The sequence below is a fragment of the Camellia sinensis genome, chromosome 3 (assembly GCF_055761805.1).
Source record: "Camellia sinensis isolate YWXY chromosome 3, ASM5576180v1, whole genome shotgun sequence".
NCBI lineage: Eukaryota > Viridiplantae > Streptophyta > Magnoliopsida > Ericales > Theaceae > Camellia > Camellia sinensis.
The window spans coordinates 99,842,528-99,866,300 of NC_138963.1; the positions used below are offsets into that span (position 1 = coordinate 99,842,528).

At 45.6% G+C, this 23,773-nt stretch overlaps 1 protein-coding gene across 1 annotated transcript; it reads right to left on the minus strand.

The window, feature by feature from the left end:
* Positions 1 to 20,590: 20,590 nt before the first annotated feature.
* LOC145821720 (uncharacterized) lies at positions 20,591 to 21,664 on the minus strand. Its single transcript, XM_082918273.1, has one exon. The coding sequence runs from the start codon at positions 21,662 to 21,664 to the stop codon at positions 20,591 to 20,593; it is 1,074 nt and encodes a 357-aa protein (XP_082774399.1).
* Between the last annotated feature and the right edge of the window lie 2,109 nt (positions 21,665 to 23,773).

Below are 23,773 nucleotides of genomic sequence, written 5' to 3' on the forward strand. Positions count from 1 at the left end.
GCCTATTGCATGCTTGTGTTGCTTTGTTAAGTTCATCATGCATGTATTACATTGGTCTAAGTATACTTGCCTTTGCATGTTATTGAATGTTAGCCTATTGACATGTTGTTGCATGTTCATCCATCTTGCATACTTGTTAAGTTACATGCTTGTTTGCATGCTTGTATTGTTATATGCTAGTTGCCTTGTATAACATTGTTGCTTGCATGCTCATGTTGCATTAGTTTGTTTGCATGCTTAGGTTGCATAGCATTGTGTGCGCATCCCTTGCCTCTTGAATCAATCATGATAGAGGTTGGGGCCCTTATGTGTTTTTGTGCATTTCATTTGATATCAAATTGCACACTTGATGCCTTTGGCCATTATGCATTGAAATGCATGATTGGTGGCCCGAGGGTCGAGAACCAAATCCCCTTGAGTTGATAGCATGATAAGGAGGGTGGTCGTGCATACATTGTCTTGTAAATTCCTTACCATGCACTGTTTGTCCTCTGCTGCAGCAAAAACAGAGTTCTGCAGGAACAGTTGGCCGGTCGGCCCTCTTCTGTGCCGGTCGGCTACCAAAGTCTAGCCGATGGCCCTACTTTTGGTCGGTGACCACTTCCTAATGGCCGGTGGTCCTATCTTTTGGTCGGTGACATCCCACAATGCTCAGGGAGTAATTCCGAGGCATCTCAAGGATTTTCACAGTTCTCAGAGGTGCAGAACAGTGCAAATAGAGGCAACATGTGGCATGGCAACGGGTTTTCGAGCGAGGCAAATTGAGTATGCGTGCATTTGACCCTCTTCCTGAGGCAGCTTTACTGCTTTAATAGCTTAATTAATTTGTTAATTAATTAAGGTTTTGTAATATTTAATTAGCTAGAGTAGTTGATTATTTATTTGGTTTGTATTATTCTTTTAGCCCCTCCGAGGGAGGGCGAATTTTGTAATAAGCGTGCGTGTGTGTGATGCATGTTTTCCAATCCCACGTCTTTCTCCCTTTTACTTACCTGCTTTCAATGATTAGTCTTAGGGCACATTTCAATTAGCATACTTATGATAGCATGTTTGCATACATTCATTCGTATTGCACGCACCAGGCTCGGTGCATCATACTAATTGCATAGTATTTCAATTCCAACTTGAATACATGTATCGAGTTGTCGCATTTCACATGCCATTCTTAGGGTAACTGAGCCTATCTTAGTTGCATTTTGCATGTGTTGCATTAGCTATTGCTAACATGAACTAGGATCATGCATGATTACTAACTAGTTTCTTGTTTTGGCTGGAGTACACTGTGAGTGTTTATGCTTTAGCATCTTGCATGTATGTGAATGTTAACATGACATCATGCTTGCCATAAGGCTAATTGCTTATGTGATATAATTGCCTGAATGCTTGTGGGTGAAGGTTAGATTGCTTGAATTGGAACAATTCATTGGAATCCGTGTTTTAGCCTACTTACGAGTAGCAAACTTCAAACCATTTCTAAACAAACGGATATGCAATGCTTTGTCCCAAATTAGGCAATCTAGTCTATACTTGTTTTGCTGTGCGCATCACGTAGTAAAGATTAGCTAATTAACCGGAATAAGAGCACATAGTGTTTTCAAAACTCGATATCATGGTTAGTAGAGGCCGATCTTTGATCGGGTGAGCGGAGGTACTCACGAAGTGACCTTCCCCAATCGTACCCAAGTTCCCGAGCCGAGACAACTTTGGTGATGACGGACACGTGGCCTTAGGCACGAGTCAGGGTTTTCTTAATTCCCCCAAAATAAAATATTTAGGTGGCGACTCTGTATCTGGCAAAGCAGTCCACGTTTGGCACTTCTTTCTAAAAATCAGTTTTTCAAAACGATTTGCCAGATTTGGACTCTTTGATGATTCATCGATCTTGCATCCCACTCCGGGAGATTAGATACAAGACCGTGACATTGAGTCCGAACTGTAAGCCCAAATGAACAAAACGGGATTCTTTCCGGGACGTTCGGGGACGTCTATATGCTCCTACCGGCAATTCCACATTTGGCTTAATCTGACCCGCTGATGCAATGTAGCCACTCGGATTGTACACCTCCTCAGCAAAGCTCCCCAATTTTTCAGTCCCTGAATCCACTGTACCACTTTCCTCCGAAATCATCCCTATTCTGTCTTCGACAGCCACCACCATTGGTTCGGGTTGGCTTCGGGGGATGTCCAACATGCACAAGTCAGTGCTGTCAGGAAGGAACACCTCCGACTTTGGTAGGTGAGATGGGGTGATATATATGCTGGGGTCATATGACATGACCCTGGTCTGGATAAAGTTGATGCGTTTGGGAGGTGGAGCTTGGTTGTGTGGTGGGAGAGGGTTGGTTGTGAGATTGGGTTTCTTTGGAGGCACAATCACCCTATTATAATCTCATGACGTAATCGGAAGCATTGGTCGGTGTCATGACTGTGTTGTTGGTGAAAGGCATAGTATTTGGCTGGGTTATGGGAGGGGGGAAGTGGATTTGGTAATGGCCGCGGCTCCAGGGGCTTCAAGTGCCCTTTCCTGATTAAAACCCCCAGAGCTTTGGATAGGGGCATATACAATGGGGTGAAGGTTCTTTGGCCTCGAGGTTGGTATTTGGTCATCTGTGAGTTGCTACCAGACACACCGGTGAATGGTGTAGCCACAAGGGCTCTTGGGGGGGAGTGGTGGTGACCATGCTCACTTCTGAAGCTCTGGCAGTTGCAGCATTGCTCGTGCCTGTATTGGTGTTGCGGTTGAAGGTTCTCCTGGGTTGTTCTCTTTCTTGGTCAATTAGACCCTATTTCATAGCATCCTCAATTTGTACCCCCATCTCATGTAAATCTAAAAAGGTGGGGAAGGGGAGTACGATCATTTTTTACATGAGCTTAGGCTGGAGATTGTGCACAATCATCCGAATCTGATCTTTGTTAGTGGGCCTAGTGGTCATCATTGAGGCCTTGGCTCTCCATCTAGTTACGAAGTCAGAAAAACTCTCCTTAGGCTCCTGCCTAGTCGTCTCGAGATCACGGGTTATGATCTCGATCTATGTATTATAGGAGTACTGAGTGACAAGAGCCTCGGCCATCTCATCCCAATTCCTCTTAACATCGTCTTCCAGTTTTGCATACCAGATGGCCGCAACGCCCGATAGGGTCCGGCCGAATAAAGAAAGCTTCTGTAGTCTGGTGAGGCCCATCGGCCTTATTATGTCTGAAAACAGCCGCAAGTGCACCATGGGATCCCCGGACCCGTCAAAGCGGTCAATATGTGGCATCTTAAATCTGTCCGACAGCGTCACGGCTGCGTCTGTATACCCATCCTCGACGTCCGGGATGGACTTCACACCCTGAGATTTCTTGAACAGCTTTTCAAGCTTGTTCACTTTTAATGCCGTGGGGTCCACCTCGAATTCGAAGGGAGAATCTGGTTAATTGATAGGAGTGGGTGCCTTGGATAGTTAAGGTAGAATCGGGGGCGGAGCCGGCCCCGTTGGGATGCCCGTATCCTCCTGGACATTCGCCATCTCCCCGGGTATTGGAACTCTTGGTGGGGGAGGAGCTTGGTGTGAAGCTGATGCTCCGGCTTGCTGCTGTAGAGGGGTAATTAGCTCCGCCTATTGGGCCATGACGACGGCCTGCTGTTTGGCAAATTCTGCTTGACGAGCAGTGTCCTCCTGCATGGTTCTCATGCTCTCCTGGAGCTGACGCATCATTTCCTCCATTCCTACTATACTGCCCTGTTCTGACTGAATTACCGGTATATCTGCCTCTGTAGTAGACTCGGAAATCTCAACTTGACTATCTAAGGACCACCGATCAGGGAACCGCGGTACCGATACACTGTGCCTCACTGATCTTTGTCTAGCAACCGGGGGTAAGGAGTAGAACACTGGTTGTCCGTCTACCAGATCCTCAGATCGATGGAGTCGACGACCTCTAGTCCAGAGTGCTTGGGGAGTATCTGCTTGGTCGGAAGCAATTGTGCTAAACTACCTAGCAAAAAGATAAATAAAGCATAATAAGGAAATAAACAACCAGAAATGGACAGCATAACGACTTAAATAAACACAACACACAGTCGGCATGACAACACACAGTTGGCACGTGTAAGATGAATATACTGTTCTCAAATACTGGTCATTGTTTCCCAAATCACTGCCCCAAATCTGAATCTGATACCCGCGGATATACTAATTCTTAAAACACTAGTGCTCGCAGGCCTGATGTCCAAACTCGCAAACTGATACATGCATTCCTGTAGAGACACACTCTAAAAGCACATAGCAAACAAGTGAGAGCCAAAACACCCCTATGTTGGGGTAGGGTTTCCCTGTCCTATTTTGTCAGGAGCTAGGGTTTCACTACGCACACAGCGGTTTCAAACAACCTATAATCGGGTGAGCAACCTGTCCTAGTTTGGAATGGTCACTATGAATTCCGAATATGCACTAGGTCGAATGGTCAAAAAGGGCGCCCCGGTAAAAATTGGGGTTTGTGTTCCCATTGTGGCAGAGCCCGTAATCGGTCAGCCCTATGGCACGCTTCTCAAAGCGAGCCTCCGACAAACCGTTCAGGAATAGCAGATGGCAAACACGATATCCTAGGCGCACCAAAGCACATGCAATGCAAAGAAACACATAAGTGTAGTCAAAACAAGATATCATGAGTTCGAGTCAAGTTCTCTAACTCCCCAGCAGAGTCGCCAGAAATTGTAGACGCGCCCGAATGTCCCAGGAAGAATCCCATTTTGTTCATTGGGCTTACTACAGTTCGGACTCAATGTCATGGTTCTTAAGTTGATCTCGCAAAGTGCAATGCGAGATTGATAAATCACCAAAGAGTCCAAATCCGGCAAATCGTTTTGAAAAATTGATTTTTAGAAAGAAGTGCCAAGCATGGACTGCTTTGCTAGATACAGAGTCGCCACCTAAATGTTTTATTTTTGGGGAATTTAGGAAACCCTGATTCGTTGCCTAAGGCCACGTGTCCGTCATTACCAAAGTTGCCTCGGCTCGGGAACTTGGGTACGAGAGGGGAAGGTCATGCAATGAGCACCCCCGTTCGCCCGATCAAAGATCGGCCTTTACTAAACATGATATTGAGTTTTTGAAAACACATGCGTTCTTATTCTGGTTTATTAGCCTAGGATTACTATGTGATGTGCACAACATACAAGTATAGACTAGATTGCCTGATTTGGAACAAAGCATCGGATATCCATTTGTTTTGAAAATGGATTGAAGTTTGCTACTCGCAAGTAGGCTAAAACACGGGTTTCGACGAATTATTCCAATTCAAGCAACCCAACCTTCACCCACAGGTGTAGACACCCCATTTTTGACCGACCTTGAGACTCAGACGTCACCAGTTGAGCGCTTGGTGATATTGCATAATGTGCTCGTTCAGAAGTTTCAGAGTCTTGGCCGTGAGCCCTGCCTCCGGATTTCCGAACCCTCTTCTGTGCCTTGCCTCGGTTTGCGAACCAGACTCAGTTTTCTCTGTTTCTTTTCCTGAGGGGAGGGAGAAGTCCCATGGACCATCTCTCAGTGGCTGTGGGCTACGTTTTGTGGCTGTAGGCCATTTTGCCCATTTCAGAGCCCGGTTCTCGGTTTTCGGAGCCGTCAGGCCGTGTGCCTCAGTTCGGGACCGCTTAACCACCTCCATTTGCTTCGGTTTTTGGCATGCTTCCTATTTACTCCCTTTTGAGGGACACTGAGGTCTGAGAGACCCACTTCGTGGCCGAATTCCACTTTCGGTGCTTAACAGGCAATTTTCGGGGCCCCGAACTGCGTGTTCTGGCCCCCGAACATTCGTTTTGCATCGGTTTTCGCTCATTTTTGGCAGGTACCTCTGTTTCATCACCAGGAAGGCTGTAAAAGGGTGGGAGGCCAGCAATTGTTTCACCAACCAGTTATATATCCTCCGGTGCCCTCCGACGCCCGTTTTTCTCACTTCCGAGCCAATGTTGAACACCCTTGGGCCATTTTTTTGAACTTCTAACCACATATTTGTGATGTACACACATGGGAGGACACCAAAAGTTGGTGGCCGGCCAGTAATTCCACCTGACCCTTTTGAACCCTTCCTAAAATTGGCCTATTCTCTCTTCTGTTTTACAGTTGACAATTTTGAACCACAGGGTTGTGTTGAGGACACTTGGGAGGACACCAATCTGTGGTGACCGGCCATTAATCTCACCTGACCTTTTTGACCCTTGATCGGCCGGCCATGGGAGGTAGCCGGCCGGCCACCTGAAGCTCCAAAAAGTGGCCGGCCATGATCCTTGCAAGGTGTACTTTACAGCTATACACTTTTTTCCCCCAAAAAACCTGTATCCGGGGGGACAACTTTTGGGGGGAAACTTGGCTTGTTTTCCCCCCATTTCTTTCCCTCCTTTTCCCCCCTCTTTGGTCCATATACTTGGCTGGCCTGGTCTGTAATAGGGGTTACAAAAAATTCCCCTAAGAGCTCTTGCATGATAGCTCCCTCTATCTCTCTCATTTCCTCAAAAATTCCTAAGTCCTACACCTCATTTCTTCATCACCACCAAGCACCACCACCACTACTCCATTTCCAGCAGCTTGGAGAGCTTTCCAGCAGCTAGGAGACATCACTTCTCAAGCCAAGAAGCATCCAAGGGGTAGTCTTCAAGGGTAAGCATCATTTCCCCTCTTTTGAGCTCAATTTTGCAACTTTTTTCTAGCCTCTTTTCTTACTGTTTTGAGCTCCGACCAAAACTGAAAAGGTCATTTTTTTGAACTCATTTTCTTATTTCATTAAGGGCTCAACACTGTTTGAGCCCCCCATATTGCACTTGCTTCAATACCCTCTTGAATGCCATTATCTTGCATAGTATTTTTGGCTTGTATGTGATCTGTTTTGGAGCATGATGTAAACTGTAAGTGAGCTTATTTTGAGCCCCTATTCAACATTTAAGAAGGGCTCATCACTTTTTGGGACCTCCATGTGCCACTTGTCATTATACCCCTCTTTGGTCCCCATTTTTGCATGCTTTGGCAGCCCATTGTGCTTCTGTTTTTAGGTTCTTTTCAGAACTGAAAATAGTCTTATTTTGGACCATTATTCATGTTTCATTAAGGGCCTTTCATGGTTTGAGGCATATTTTATACACTTCATGTTATATCTCTCTTTTGTGCCTCATTTTGCATAGCATTTTGGACATATTTTCATACTGTTTTGGGTCCGGCCATCAATTGTAAAATGCTTTATTTTTGGCCCCTCTTCAACATTGTTGAAGGGCCCCTTTGTGTTTAAGGCCAGAAACCACTACTTGCTTCTTTGGCCACCTTTTGGCCCATTTCTTGCATGAGAGTTTATCCATACCTGTGCTGGTTTTTGTGGTTTTCCATAAACTGTAAAAGATCATATTTTGGGCCCCTATTCAACTTTGTTGAAGGACCCTAATCTGTTTGGGGTCAGAAGCTGTGAGTTGTTTCATTATCTCACATTTAGGGCCATTTTTGCATGCTATTTTTGCCCTATTTGTGTTTGCTGTTTGGCCATGCTTTGAAATGTAAAAATGCTTATCTAGGGGCTTCCTTGCTTCTGTCTTTTCATCTCATGTTCAAATTGTGCATGCATTGCATAGCTATAAGCCATTTCATGCGCCAAAATCCATGTTTCGGGGCTCGTCCCATGCATCGGGTTTCATTTTACCGGGTTTCGGGGCTGTTTTGCATCTCATTTTACCTCTGATTTTTTCATTATAGTGTGCCATATTCCATGTCTTTTCCATGTCTCATTAGAGTGGCATTTCGGTGCCTGAGGGTCGGTACTCGGTTTGCGTGCACGCATGCACGCATTTCGAGTTGTCTTGTTTTCATCTGATGGCCTCCTATGTGAGTGTGGCTGAGGCTCTCTCATGTTGGTGTAAGCCCATTATTGCATTGAGTATGCCATTTCATCCATAGCATTGTGCATGCTCGGTTGTATATTACCTTGTGCAGCGTGTATGCCATTCCATAACATTGTGTATGTTAGGATTGTATCTTAGTTGCATTTCATGCATGTCATGCATATTGCATTGTGTTCGGGATAGGAGTTAGCCCGGGCACGGGAAACGAGGTGCGTTTCGTACTCCGAGTGACGGAACGTGTCTCAATTTCCTAGTCACCGACACTCCGGATCATCCATGATGGAGTTAGGTTCTTGTTGTGTTTATATATGCATTCATTCTACATTGAATTGCACAATTCGACCCCTCGGCCATCATGCATCGATATGCGTGATTGGTGGCACGAGGATCGAGGCATGCATATATCTGTGAAAATATATTTCCATGCCCCTTTCTTGCTCTCTGTTGCAGCAAAATGAAGAATCGGTAACTTTTCAAAGCTTGGCACGTATTTCAAGAAAAGGTGTAAACAGAGGCTAATTGGGGCATCGTCATGGATTTCCGCGCAAAGGCAACTTGGGCATGCATCATTCATCATCCGAAATGGAATCAAGGCAGTCTCTGGCTTGCATACAGTTTATTTATTTTCTTAGTTAATTTGTTAATTAATTAGGAATTTGTACATTATTTGGACTGTAATATTCTTTTATTCGGGACTGTATATTTATTCGGACCCTCTGTGCTAGGGCATAATTGTAATAAGTGTGCGTGAGTGTGATGTATGTCTTCCAACCCCACGTCTTTCTTCCCTTTTATTTACCTGCTTATGATGGTTAGATTAGGGCATATTTCAATTAGCATACAGTATGACAGCATGTTTGCATCATTCATCTGTTTTGCATGCACTGGGCTCGGCACATCATACTAACTGCATTTGTATTTCAATTTCAAGTTGAATACATGTTAGCTGTAGCATTCCATATGCCATGTTTAGAATAGCCGAGCCTGCTATAGTTTGCATTTTTGCATGTGTTGCATTAGGCATTTCTGTATACTTAGGATTCATGCATGATTTCTAATGAGTTTTTGTTTTGGCTTGGAGTACTCGGTGAGTTTTATGCTTTAGCATCCTTGCATGCGTGTGAGTGACTGCCATGAATAGCATGCTTACCATGAGGCTATATGCTTATGTGATATAACTGCCTGAGTGCCTGTGGGTGAAGGTTGGATTACTTGGATTGGAATAAATCATCAACTGTTTGTTTTAAGCCCACTAGATAGTGGCAAAACCATCTTTTCTAAGCCCACCCGAGGGTGGCAAAATCTGCATTTTAAGCCTACTTGCGAGTAGCAAACCATCTTCCAAAACAAACATGAAATGTCTTGTTCCAATTCGGGCGACCCGGTCTATACTTGTATGCTGTGCGCATCACATAGTAAAACTAGGCTAATAACCGGAATAAGAACACACAAAGTTTTCAAAAATTGATATCATGGTTCGTAGAGGCCGATCTTTGATCGGGCGAGCGGGGGTGCTCACGAAGTGACCTTTCCCAATCGTACCCAAGTTCCCGAGTCGAGGCAACTTTGGTGATGACGGACACGTGGCCTTTGGCACCGAGTCAGGGTTTCCTAAATTTCCCATTTAAAAAACATTTAGGTGGCGACTCTGTATCTGGCAAAGCAGTCCATGTTTGGCATTTCTTTTCAAAAATCTGTTTCTCAAAACGATTTGCCGGATTTGGACTCTTTGGTTCAGATTTAGAACCGTGACAAATTTGAGAGTCCTGAGCTGTAGTGACCCCAAATGAACAGAACGGGAGCTTGTTCCTCCCGGGGCGTTCGGGGACGTCTACAACAGGCATTCAGGCAGTTATATCACATAAACACATAGCCTCATGGTAAGCATGCTATCATGGCAGTCACTGACACACATGCAAGGATGCTAAAGCATAAACACTCACCGAGTACTCCGAGCCAAAGAAAGAAGCTAATTAGAAATCATGCATGAATCCTAACTATGCTGAGATGCCTAATGAAACACATGCAGGATGCAACTAAGATAGGCTCAGCTATTCTAAAATGGCATATGAGATGCTACAGGTAACATGCATTCAACTTGGAATTGAAATATGATGCAGTTAGTATGATACACCAAGCCCGGTGCATGCAAAACAGATGAATGGATGCAAACATACGAGCATAAGGATGCTAATTGAAACGTGCCCTAAAACTAACCATCATAAGCTGGTAAATAAAAGTGAGAAAGACGTGGGGTTGGAAGACATGCATCACACACACGCACACTTATTACAAAGTTCACCCTCTCGCGGAGGGTCCGAATAAATAATACAGAACCAACTAGCTAATCTAAGCTAATTAAACTAGTTATTACACAACCGAAATGAATAACGAATTATAGCTAAATATTACACAACATTAATTACTTAACAAATTAAACTAAGGAAGCAAATAAATTAGCATGCAAGCTACATGAAATGGACTGCCTCAACTCTGTTCCAAATGATAAAAGATGCATGCGTGCTCGAGTCGCCTTGTCGGGAAATCCATCGCGAAGTCTCAGCTCGCCTTTATTTGCAATTGATTTTAGAAAGTTGCACGAGGCTCCAGAGAGATGAAACTCCACCCAGGGAAGCTGTGGGAAGGCTGCCGACCAAGCTATGGGCAAGGGAGACCACCTGCCGACCACCCTTGGTGGTGAAGACCAGAAAAGGGGGTCGACCTGCCAGAAAACCAGGTCGGCCAACCAGTTCATTCTCTTGGTTTCTGCTTTTTCTGCAACAAAGGCAAGGGAGAGAGAAGGCAAGGCATTTTCAACATATGTGTGCCCGACCATTCTCCCCGTCATTGCATAAGCTCTAGGGAGTGCAGTCTTCGATCCTCGTGCCATCAATCACGCATCCCGATGCATGATGGCCGAGGAGTCGAATTGCACGACTCAATGTGAAATGAATGCACATATAAGCAACTAAAACCAACAACTCAACCATGGATGGTCAAGAGTGTTGGCGACCAGGAATCGGGGCATGTTTCATCACTTGGAGTATGAAACGTTCCTCATTTCCCATGTTTGGACTAACTTCTATTCCAAACACAATGCAACAAGTAGAATGGCATGGCATGTACAAATGCAACTCTAGTATGCAATCTTAAATGTAATGCGACTAAGTGATGTAAACATGCACGGAATGATATGCAAGCATGTAAATGGCATACACAATGCTATGAACTAATCAATGGCATCCTCAATGCACATGGATTATATGGCATGCATACACAATGCACTAACATACGCAATATTATGAACGAGGCATACGCAATGCAATGATCAAACATGCGATAACATGGACTATAAGGCATACACAATGCAAGATGGACTTAAACCAAGATGGATGGCCCTCGGCCGCTCCCAAATCAGTGGCCAATATGATGAAAATGAGGCAACAAGGTACATGCAAACATGGACAAATGCAAGGGACCAAAGCTAAGGAACAAAGTGCGACTCTATCAAAGCATGACAAGGATGAAATATGGCATACAATGACACATGTTCCAGCCTTGAAATGACATGCAAGATGGTCCCGAATCATGCAAACAACTCACCCGATGCACGTTGGATGACACAATTACCGAAACTAGTGAAGTGCATTATACTAGAGGTATGCAAAGTGATGCCCAAATGACCAAACCAACCCCAAAAGAGTCCCTATGCAGACCCAAAACAGTGGCAAAATGGACTAAAATGATGGCTTGCAATGCACAATAATGAAGCTCATGCAATAGCCCAAAAATGAAGCATACAAGCACAACTCTCAAACGCATTTAAAGAGTGGAAAACATGGGAATATGGCACAAGTAGAAGCTCTGAAATAACCTGTTCAATGATGCCGAAACATGAAAACCACTCAAGTTAAGCATGCAAGAGGCTTCAAAACTCGAAGGGAGGCAAGGGTATTACACTACAAGCATGCATGGAAACCATCATTCGACTGTGGGACCTCAAAACAGAGCTAAGGAAGCCCAAAACACGAACAAAATCAGTTTAGAACAAGGCCAAAATATGCTAGAATCAAGGGCCAAAACAACATGCAATGTGAGCTAGTGAACATGGATTACACTACAAGCATACGAAGCATTCAAGAGGCCACTAAACCAGCAAAAGTCAGAGACATGACATGCCAAATAAAGCTCAAAAACTCACTGAAACAAGATCAATGCATGCAAGAATGACATGCTCCTTTGATAGGCTATAAAAGGGGTTATTCTACACATGCAAGAGACACACCTAAGGTGACAAAAACAACTCTAGAAAGAACCTAGGCAAGCCCTAAAAGTCATCAAAAAGGGCCTGAACCAAGCTTTGAAAACATGCAAATGTATGCTCCTTTGATAGGCCAAAAATGATAGTAAACAAGATGACAAGAGAGAGGGTCACCCCTCTCTGATTTTGGCCCTCAAAACCACATTCTCACTACTAAAAATCCACTAGATTTCAGTGGTAGGAGGGCCATGCAAAGGCTAGCTCGAATGTCTTATGGCATGGCACAAAACAAAGCTAAATGAAGCATGCAAGGGGGGTAGATGACCCCCAACAACAAAATGACCTCAAACAAACATCAAAAGGACTTCAAAACAAGACTTTTTTCAGTTGACAACAAAGCTTAAATATGCATGCAAATAAGACTAAGAGATGAATCAAAATAGTGCTAAAAAGAGGAAAAATGTGTGTTACCCTTGAAGCTCAGCAAGATAGCAACTTCTCCAGCCCAAAACCAACTCTTTGAGACCTCTCAAGACCCTCCAAGAACCTTAGAACAATGGTGGAGGTGTGTGGCTATGAGGTGTGGTGTAATAGGTCAATAACAAGACGCTTTTAAACCCCATACAAAGAGATATAGAGGGAAGTGTATGCACAAGCCTTAGACAATTTTCTCAACCTGGTATAAGGAGAGGAAGGCTCTCCTTTATAGCCAAAAGGGACCAAAGCTTCTCAAAGAAGCTAAAAACTAAGGTTGAAGATCCTCCATACACGTGTATGGAGGATCCAATCTGTGCCTTCCAGCTGGCACAGCTGGCACACACTCACAGAGACAAGACTGAGGGAGGTAGGCCGACCAATTCAGGTGGTCGGCCGACCGCTTCCCCTGGTCGGTCGACCAGTTCAAAGGGTTCAACCCCAAAAAAGTTGGTCGGCCAGCCCATTTGGTGGTCTCCCAATTGAATGCAAGCTAGTGGTATGGTGGGAGACCAGCAAATGTGGCTCAAAAACCAAGGAGACCAGCTTCCTAACAAGAAAATCAGCTGGTGGGAGAAAAGTGGTCTCCAAGGAGAAAAGGTGGTCTCCCACCCTTGTACCACCTCCCAAACAATGAAAACAAGGTCCATGCCAAAAAATGAACCAAGACGGATGCAAAACGAGGGTTCGAGGGTCAAAACGCGCAGCCGGGTGCCCTGAAAACAGACTGTTAAGCATCGAAAGTGGCGTGAGACCACAAAGGTGGTCTCTCGGACCATAGTGTCCCTCTAGAGAGAGGAAACAAGGTGTGTGCCAAAAATCGTGCCAAACGTAAAAATTTTAAGCGGTCCCGAACCGAGGCGCACGGTCGACGGCTCTGAAAATCAGAAACTGGTCTCCAAATGGGAAAAATGGCCTACGACCACGAAAAGTAGCCTACGGCCATTGAGAGATGGTCTACGAGACCTCTCCCTCCCTCCGTAAAGAGAAAACAAGACCTGATTCACAAATCGAGGCAAAGCACAAAAGGGTCCTGAGGTCCAGGGGTAAGGCTCTCAGTCGAAACTTTGAAACTTTAGAACGAGCACAACAAGCACCATCACCGAGCGCTCAATCGATGACGTTTGAGTCTTAAGGTCGGTCAAAAATGGGGTGTCTATAGCGAAGATCGCCTAGATCCTATACCTAGACGGAAAGGAGAACCAGGTGGCTGTATAGTTCCTCATGTCTATCTACTTTATATTTACTTGACTTTCTTTCCATGTACTTATCATTTTATTTGTGCAGGCAATGATTTGAAGAAAATGTTGGTTTTGGCCAACGACGCTGTGCTCGCAGAGATCAAAACTGTACTCAAGTTCTTTGGTCGTCCAAACCTCCAGAAGCAAGGGAGGGCGGCCCATATACTTCTGAGGTACGAGCCCACTTACACAACATTTTCAGCCGCGGACAACATTCCGATTCCACAGGGCGAACAATAGCTCACGACCTTAACTTCCCCCACTTTAAAAGCCTTAGGCAGATTGGTTTGGAAGCTTTTGATTCGGAGCAGGCTGAAGAACCAGTAGTCGAGCAGCCGAGTCAGTCCACTTTGGAAGCCGAAGAAGTTGATGAGGCTTTAAACTTGGCTTTTGAAGAAGCCGGCCTTAATCTATCCAACCCACCACCCACTTCAGGTCGGGGGGACGTCTCTTTTGAAGACATTTTTACTAATTTAGGGAATCTCCCCGGCTCGTATCCTAAGAACATGGCTGGGGAATTGCTTACGCAGCTAGCAAGGAAAAAAAACACCGAACGGATGGCCGCCTGGAGGAGGGCCGAGACCATCCGTTCTGATCCTGTTGTCGTGACTGAGTCTTCTTCTCCTGTTATCATGGAAGAAACAACTCAAATTGAGACGGCCGAGACGAAGCTAATAGACGAACGGTTGAGTAAGGAGGCTGACCAGAGGGGGGAGAAGCGTCCCGTCCAGAGAGAAGTCGGCGCTAAAGAAAACCCAACAAATAAACGGCCGCGCATAGAGAAGGCGGACTTGGTTATGCCATTCGCTGTTCAACCAAGAGTAAAAAACGTACTGATTCCCTCTAATGCGTCGATTCTGAAAGATCCGATATTGGCGTTGAGCATGGCTTCTTTAATTTCCCTACCGACTAAAAGGGCGACTATTCGAATAGAGCCAGATTTGCTGGCAATAGCATTAGCCGCTCAGTCGGCCATATTGGTACTGTACTTGATCCTTATCTGCTGTTTTCTGCCTATATTTTTATTTTTATTGTAATTCCTTATTTTGCAGACGGCGGGAAGGATAGTCGAGATCGGCCGCCGTCAACACGATGCTATTGAACAGATTGGCTTTTTGAAAGCAGAAATTGAAAATGAGAAGAGCAAGGCCGTAGAGGCCTCTCAAAGAGCTGAGATCGAGGTGGCAAAAGCAGTTGCGAAAAGTGCAAAGGCTGATGTCAAGTCAGCAAAGGCAAAAAGCTTCGACCAACTCAGGTTGGCTGCCGAAAAGAGGGAAAATGCGAGCGAAGACGCCCTTAAGTTAGCCCAGGAGGTGATTGCCAAACTGGAAGCTGATTTGGAAGAGTCAAAGAGGGTGAAGGAAGTAGCCGACTTTGAAATTTCCAAACCGTTCCAAGCTAGGAAGGACGACGCCTTGAACGACTATGCGGAAGAGGTGCCCAAGTTCGAGAATTGGGGTTTCAAACATGGCCGGCTCAAAGCTTTCACTGCCGCTAATGTGACATTGGTCGGGCCAATTCCATACAAGCAGGTGGATGTTGAGCCGCTCGAGTCTGACCCTGAAGATTGATTAGAGTGATAACTTGATTTTTGTTCAGAATCTTCCGTTTATAGTTTTTGTAGATTTTTGTTTATTTACTTAGGTTAGAAGTTAAATGTAAGGTAATTTTCATGTGTAAAATGACTACATCTGTACTCAATTTATTAATGAAAATTTCCTTTGTTTTTCTGTTTCTTACATGCGTAATCACAGAATGGGATTGTTGAAAATTTCCTTTGTTTTTCTGTTTGTTACATGTGTAATCACAGAATGGGATTGTTGAAACAATTTAATAAGATAGATCGGCAGGCAAATGACTGCGTGGTTTTACAAGTAGGCTAAATTAGTTAATTAAAGGACCGAGGTTAGCCGAATAGATCAATCAATATGCCCTTGCCCCAGCAGATTAGTGAACGTGGCCGCCGAATATCGGCAGTTCATGAATTAGATGGGGCGGATTGCCGTTTCGGCACAAATTAATGATTCTAGGCCGAATAGATCAATCAATCTACCCTTGCCCCAGCGGATTAGTGAACGTGGCCATCGAATATCGATAGTTCATGGCGTAGAACTTTGAAGAGATCGTTTTGGGAGCGGTGCACCCGTGAGTAATAAAATAGGTGGTTGCGTTGTGCGCGTAGATTCCATTAGTGTGTCCAAACTCAACTCAACCCAGTGCATCGAACGAGGCTGGAACAGTGTGAATGTCATATAAACTATACTTCAATAGCAGAGGGGAAGACAGGACACTGGTTGAGCTGGACTCAGCTATGAATCAAGGTGGTGAACCTTCACAAACAGGAAGTAGGACGTCTGGGGAGCGCGAGAGGCGTCACTCTCTCCGTCGTCGAAGCAGGTCACCTAGGAAGGAGAAACGGCAGCGGGGGAACTCCCCTCATTTGCGAAGTGAGGCCAATGGGCCACCGTGCCCGTTGAGTTTTTCAGTCTTTATTGAGAACAGACCGATGACAGAGGTAGATTCGATCATTCAAGATCCACACGTGGCAGTTGAATTGCATGAAAGATTTTTCTGCCAGAAGTTCAGCAATCGATGGTCGGTCGACCGGATTTCGAAGTGTTTCGGGAGGGCGTTCATGGAGCGGTGAAAGGGCTATACACCGCCTACGAAATCGGCATGCGCCTATGTGCCGCGCGGTGGGAGATAGAGCAGAAAGATGAACGCATTCAAAACTTAGAAGCTCGCGCGGAGAAAGTCGAACGTGAACTAAGAATAGTCAACACTGCCAATATGTTGTCGGTTGGCCAATTTAACCCGATCGTGGAGAAAATGGTGACCCAACGACTTATAAGCCATACGATTGCTGATCGATAAATGGCAAACATGTTTGCGATAGAGGCTGCAAAGACTAGGGCCTATGAATAAGGCTTCCATGACAGCTGAAAAATTGGGATATAGAAGATGAAAGAAAAACTCACCGAGGGGGTCTGTTGATGCGAGAATCGTGGATTTAAGCATGGGGTGGATCAAGGCTCTCCAGGCTGTGGAAGCTCTCTGTGCGGCAGACGTTGATTCGGCGTCACCGTTATATCAAGGTCGCAATTTTCCCTTCTTGAATTTGAAAGTGGACAAGAGTGACGACGAAGGTGGTTCCGAATAAAACTAAACACATTATAACTTTTTAACGCAAATTGGATGCGGACTATGTATTTACGATCAATTTAATGAAACATATTATTTGAAATGTTTTTAAGTTATTTCAGTCAATGTTTATCAATTAAACCATGATCATCTACCATTTTATGTCAATTGCGTTGGCGCTTATCAATCATAGTATTCATGAAAGCAGCTCCGAATGCGGATGCTCAATCATGGCGATCGTGTTTTCCAAGAAGCGCGCTCCGAATTCAGAGGCATTTTGCCTTGGCCAATCGTGTGATTCACGAAGGGCGTGTCGAATTCGGAGGATTTTTGTGTTGGCCAATCGTGTCATTCATGAAGGGCGCTCCGAATTCGAAGGCTTTATTCGACCCACTCATTTCATTCACGAAGGGCGCTCCAAATTCGGAGGCTTTATTCGGCCCACTCATTTCATTCACGAAGGGCGCTCCGAATTCTGAGGCGTTTTGTATTGGCCAATCGTGTCATTCACGAAGGGCACTCTAAATTCAGAGGCTTTATTTGGCCCAATCATTTCATTCACGAAGGGTGCTCTGAATTCGGAGGCTTTTTGTGTTGGTCAATCATGCCATTCACGAACGGCGCTCCAAATTCGGAGGCTTTTTGCCTTGGCCAATCGTGTCATTCACGAAGGGCGCTTCGAAGTTGGAGGCCTTTTGCCTTGGCCAATCGTGTAATTCAAGAAGGGCGCTCCGAATTCGGAGGCTTTTTGTGTTGGCCAATTGTGTCATTCACAAAGGGCGCTTCGAATTTGAAGGCTTTTCGCCTTGGCCAATCGTGTCATTCACGAAGGGCGCTCCGAATTCGGAGGCTTTTTATGTTGGCCAATCGTGTCATTCACGAAGGGCGTTCCGAATTCGGAGGCTTTTTGCCTTTGCCAATCGTGTCATTCAGGAAGGGCGCTCCGAATTTAGAGGCTTTTTGCCTTGGCCAATTGTGTCATTCACGAAGGGCGCTCCAAATTTTGAGGCTTTTTGCCTTCTCCAATCGTTTCATTCACGAAGGGCACTTCGAATTCGGAGGCTTTTTGTGTTGGCCAATCGTGTCATTCACGAAGGACGCTCCGAATTCGGAGGCTTTTTTCCTTGGCCAATCGTGTCATTCACGAAGGGCGCTCCGAATTCAGAGGCTTTTTGTGATGGCCAATCGTGTCATTCACGAAGGGCGCTCTGAATTCGGAGGCTTTTTGCCTTGGCCAATCGTGTCATTCATGAAGGGCTCTCCGAATTCGGAGGCTTTTTGCCTTGGCCAATCTTGTCATTCATGAAGGGCGCTCTGAATTTGGAGGCTTTTTGTCACGCTCCGAATTCAGAGGTTTTTTGTCTTGGCCAATCGTGTCATTCACAAAGGGTGCTCCGAATTCGGAGGCTTTTTGTGTTGGCCAATCGTCTCATTCATGAAGGGCGCTCTGAATTCAAAGGTGTTTTGTGTTAGCCAATCGTGTCATTCACGAAGGGTGCTCCGAATTCGGAGGCTTTTTGTGTTGGCCAATCGTCTCATTCATGACGGGCGCTCCGAATTCAAAGGCTTTTTGTGTTAGCCAATCGTGTCATTCACGAAGGGCGCTCCGAATTCGGAGGCTTTTTGTGTTGGCCAATCTTGTCATTCATGAAGGCCGCTCCGAATTTGGAGGCTTTATTCAGCCCTATCGTGTCATTCACGAAGGACGCTCGAATTCGAAGGCTTTATTCAGCCTAATCGTTTCATTCACGAAGGGCATTCCGAATTCGGAGGCTTTTTGTATTGGCCAATGTGTCTTTCCCGAAGGGCGCTCCGAATTTAGAGGTTTTATTCGGCCCAATCGTTTCATTCACGAAGGGCGCTCCGAATTCGAAGGCTTTTTGTGTTAGCCAATCGTGTCATTCACGAAGGGCGTTCTGAATTCGAAGGCTTTTTGTGTTGGCCAATCTTGTCATTCATGAAGGGCGCTCCAAATTCGGAGGTTTTATTCGGCCCAATCGTGTCATTCACGAAGGGCGCTCGAATTCGGAGGCTTTATTTAGCCCAATTGTTTCATTCACGAAGGGCGCTTCGAATTCAGAGGCTTTTTGTATTGGCCAATCATGTCTTTCCCGAAGGGCGCTCTGAATTCGGAGGCTTTATTCGGCCCAATCGTTTCATTCACGAAGGGCGCTCCGAATTCGAAGGCTTTTTGTGTTAGCCAATCGTGTCATTCACGAGGGGCGCTCCAAATTCGGAGGCTTTATTCGGCCCAATCGTTTCATTCACGAAGGGCGCTCCGAATTCAGAGGCTTTTTGCCTTGGCCAATCGTGTCATTCACGAAGGGCGCTCCGAATTCGGAGACTTTTTGTGTTGGCCAATCGTGTCATTCACGAAGGGCGCTCCGAATTCAGAGGCTTTTTGTGTTGGCCAATCGTGTCATTCACGAAGGGCGCTCCGAATTCGGAGGCTTTTTGCCTTGGCCAATTGTGTCGTTCACGAAGGGCGGTCCGAATTCGAAGGCTTTTTGGGTTGGCCAATTTTGTCATTCACGAAGGGCGCTCCGAATTCGGAGGCTTTTTTCCTTGGCCAATTGTGTCATTCACGAAGGGTGTTTCGAGTTTGAAGGCTTTTTGTGTTGACCAATCGTCTCATTCATGAAGGGCGCTCCGAATTCAGAGGCTTTTTGTGTTAGCCAATCGTGTCATTCACGAAGGGTGCTCCGAATTTGGAGGCTTTTTGTGTTGGTCAATCGTGTCATTCACAAAGGGCGCTCCGAATTCGGAGGCTTTATTCGGCCCAATCGTGTCATTCACGAAGGGTGCCTCGAATTTGGAGGCTTTTTGTGTTGGCCAATCGTGTCATTCATGAAGGGCACTCTGAATTTGGAGGCTTTATGCTGCCCAAATGTGTCAGTCACGAAGGGTGCTCCGAATTTGGAGGCTTTCTCAAACAATCAGAAGTCACTGGGAAAGAGGACATTATATTGAAAAAAGAAAGATACAAATGGCGTAAAATCAAAACAGGCTGTCGTGCCGTACAAGTTAATAATAAAACTTGTGCAAGTGTGTGGAATTCCATGGGCGCGGCAAGCTTCTTCCATCCATGTCTTTGAGCCGATATGCCCCTGTTCCTGCGATTGAATCACCCTGATAAGGGTCGTCCCAGTTAGGACCCAATTTTTCGTCAGCCGGATTCCTGGCAGCGAGAAGTACTTTCTTGAGGACCAATTCTCCTGGTGTATAACAGCGTAGCTGAACACATTGATTTTATGACTTAGCGAGCTGTTGTTGGTATCGTGCCATGGATGCAAGGGCACGGCCTCGGCGTTCTTCAATCAGAGTCAAGTCCAAGGCCAACAGCATGTTCTTTCGGCCCATATCAAAAACTTCCGATTTCAAGGTTGGGAGGCCGATCTCCAGGGGGATAATTGCCTGGGTTCCGAAGCATAAACCAAACGACGTTTCCCTAGTGGATCGTCTCGGAGTAGTGTGATGAGCCCACAACACACTGGGCAACTCTTCGACCCATCTACCTTTAGCTTTCTCCAGCCTCTTCTGGATGTCGTCCAAAATAACCTTGTTGGTGGCCTCTACTTGACCATTGCTCTAGGGGTAAGTCGGCGAGGAAAACTAGGGCCGGATACCATAAGTGTCGCACAATTCTCGATACACGCCACAATCAAACTGGGTACCGTTGTCAGAAACAAGTGCTCGTGGTACGTCGAATCTTGTTATGATGTTTTTCCATACAAAACGCTTTACGTCGGAATCTCGAATATGTGTTAGTGGCTCCGTTTCGACCCATTTCGTGAAATAATCCGTCGCAACAATTAGGAATCGCCTGTTGCCCGGGGCCCGTGGTAGTGGTCCAACGATATCAAGGCCCCATTGAGCGAATGACCAAGGGCTAGTGATAGAATTTAACTCCTCGGCTGGTAGGTGATTCAAAGGGGAGAACTTCTGACATTGACCACATTTCTTGACATAAAACTCGGCGTCAGTTCGCATAGTCAGCCAATAGTACCCCTGCGATATGGTGCCGTGAGCCAGAGAACACTCGCCCGAATGGACACCATAGCTGCCTTCATGTATTTCAGACAAAAGTTCCTCGATTTTATCTGGGTGAACACACTCTAAGTACGGCCCGAAGAGAGATTTTTTGTAGAGCTTCCCCTGCAGATCCAAATAGTATCGGAGGGCTTTGTTTCGGAGTTTGTGTGCTTCTTTCTTATCCATCGGGAGCTGTTCTGAAGACAGGAATGCAGCGACAGGGTCCATCCAACTCGGACTTGGTTCGATAACGTTGACCTGAACTGGTTCTGAAGAGACAATGCTCGGCTCGGTGATAAACCCTACTTCAATTGTCTGCTTAATTTCTGAGTTAATAGTAGACACTAGGCAAGCCAAGGCGTTTGCATGCATGTTCTGATCTTGGGTTATTTGATTCAATTCATGATGGTCGAATTTTGCTAGCAAAGAATTCGCCGTTTTCATGTAGGCTGCCATACGGTCATTTTTGGCTATGTATTCCTTCTTCAATTGGTTGATGACTAGTTTTGAGTCACAGAAGATAAGCAGATGCTGAGCACTAAGAAGAAGTGCATTTCGTAAGCCGGTTAACAATGCTGCGTATTCGGCTTCATTATTTGATGTTTTGAAACCCAGTTTGACAGCCTGCTCGATTATTGCCCCGTCGGGAGCCATGATCACTACGCTTGCCCCACTGCCACGTTGGTTAGATGATTTGTCACAATACAACTACCAAATATCCCCAACGTAAATTCTCTAGTTTGGCTTAGGTTGAATTTGATCAAACTTAAAGTCGGCGAGACATCCAATGAATTCGACCACAAAGTCGACGAGCACTTGCCCCTTGATTGAGGCTCGGGGTAGAAATTGAATATCGTACTGGCCGAGTTCGAGAGCCCATTTTGAAACGCGCCCTGATGCTTCTACACTACTGAGTACTAACCGGAAGGGGTAGTCCGTTAGTAACCCAATGGTTTGCCCCTGAAAGTAATGCATCAGTTTTCTTGTTGCCATGACGAGAGTAAGGACGAGTTTTTCTAACGGAAGGTAACGTGTTTCGGCATCATCCATTGCTTTGCTCATATAATAAACTGGCCACTGCTTCCCTAGTTCTTCCTTTAACAGTACGGCCCTGATGGCCCGGTCGGAAACTGCTAGATATAAAATGAGCGGATCACCTGCCGAAGGTGTTGTCAAGAGTGGAACTGATTGGAGGTAAGTCTTCAAACCGTCCAAAGCAGCTTTGCACTCGGGAGTCTATTCAAAAGCTTTACCCTGTCAAAGGGTATGAAAGAATTGCCGGCAGCGATCTATGGAGCGACTGATGAACTTGTTGATTGCGGCGGCCATTCCCATCAGCTTCTGAACCTCTTCGATCGACCGAGAAGAGTCGAGTTCTAGAATTGCTGTGATTTTCCTCGGGTTGGCTTCAATTTCGCGGTGGTTAATAATGTAGCCAAGGAATTTTCCGGATTCGATGCCAAATGCACATTTGGAAGCGTTCAGCTTTATTTTGTATTTACGAAGAATGCCGAATGTCTCTTCCAGATCGACTAGATGAGTTTGCTCTTCTTTGGACTTGACCACCACATCGTCGATGTACACTTCCTTAGTACGGCCGAGTTACTCCTTGAACATGACATTGACTAGTCTTTGGTAGGTTGCCCCCGCATTCTTCAGCCCGAAAGGCACAACCTTATAAAAATAGGTTCCTCTTGGGGTGAGGAATGCAATTTTGTCTTGGTCCTTCGGATGCATGGCAATTTGATGGTAGCCTCTGTAGGCATCCAGGAAGCTCATACCTTGATGATATGCCGTTGCATCTATGAGTTGGTCTATTTTGGGAAGGGGAAAGCAATCCTTGGGACAAGCTTTGTTTAAGTCCGTGAAATCTACACAAACACGCCAAGTTCCATTTTTGTTCTTCATAACCACAGTATTCGATAGCCATGTAGGATAGGTCACTTCGTGGATTGCCCTGGCATCAAGCAACCGGTCAACTTCTTCAACAACGGCAGCAGTGTGTTTCGCGGCTGACCGGCTGCTTTTCTGAATAATCGGCTTACATTTGGGATCAATGTTTAAGCGGTGTTGAGACACAGATGGATCCACCCCTGGCATCTCATATGGTGACCATGCAAATACATCAAGGTTGCCGAGTAAGAAGGAAATTAGCTTCTACCAGTCGACTTTATTTAGGGAAGCACCGTCCATGAAGAACTTGTCAGGATTCCCGTCGATTTCAACCCGATCCAGGGCTCCAGTTGCCTTTTCACTTGGGATCCGCCCAACGTCATCGAGGCTCTCCCGATCCGGCACCTCAATTGAATTCACTTCCAGCTCTCTTGGTGTCTTTGCAGCAAGAAGATAACATGCCTGTGCCGATTTTTGGGAACCTCGAACTTGCTCTATGCCGCGTTCAGTCGGAAAGTGAAACAGTTGATGATAGGTGCTTGGCACGGCCTGCATGGTATTCAACCAAGTTCGTCCCATGATGAGATTATACAGCGAAGGAAGCTTGACAACCAAAAATTCTATATCCACTGATCGGGAGCTTGCCCGAACTGGTATTGTGATTTTGCCCAAAGGATATTCCAGATTAGCGTTGAAGCCGAATAACGGATAATGAGTTGGAGACAGGTTTGAGTCAGAGAAGCCGAGTTTAACCAAGGTCTTGTAGTACATAACTTCCGAAGTACTTCCTTGGTCAATGAGAACACGTTCAACGGTGAATCGATTTACGCATAGTTCGATGGCTAAGTGATCAATATGGGGGAGTGTTAC

Coding starts and splice junctions, on each gene's coding strand:
- LOC145821720 (XM_082918273.1), bottom strand. CDS start 21,664: ATGGCTCCCGACGGGGCAATAATCGAGCAGGCTGTCAAACTGGGTTTC.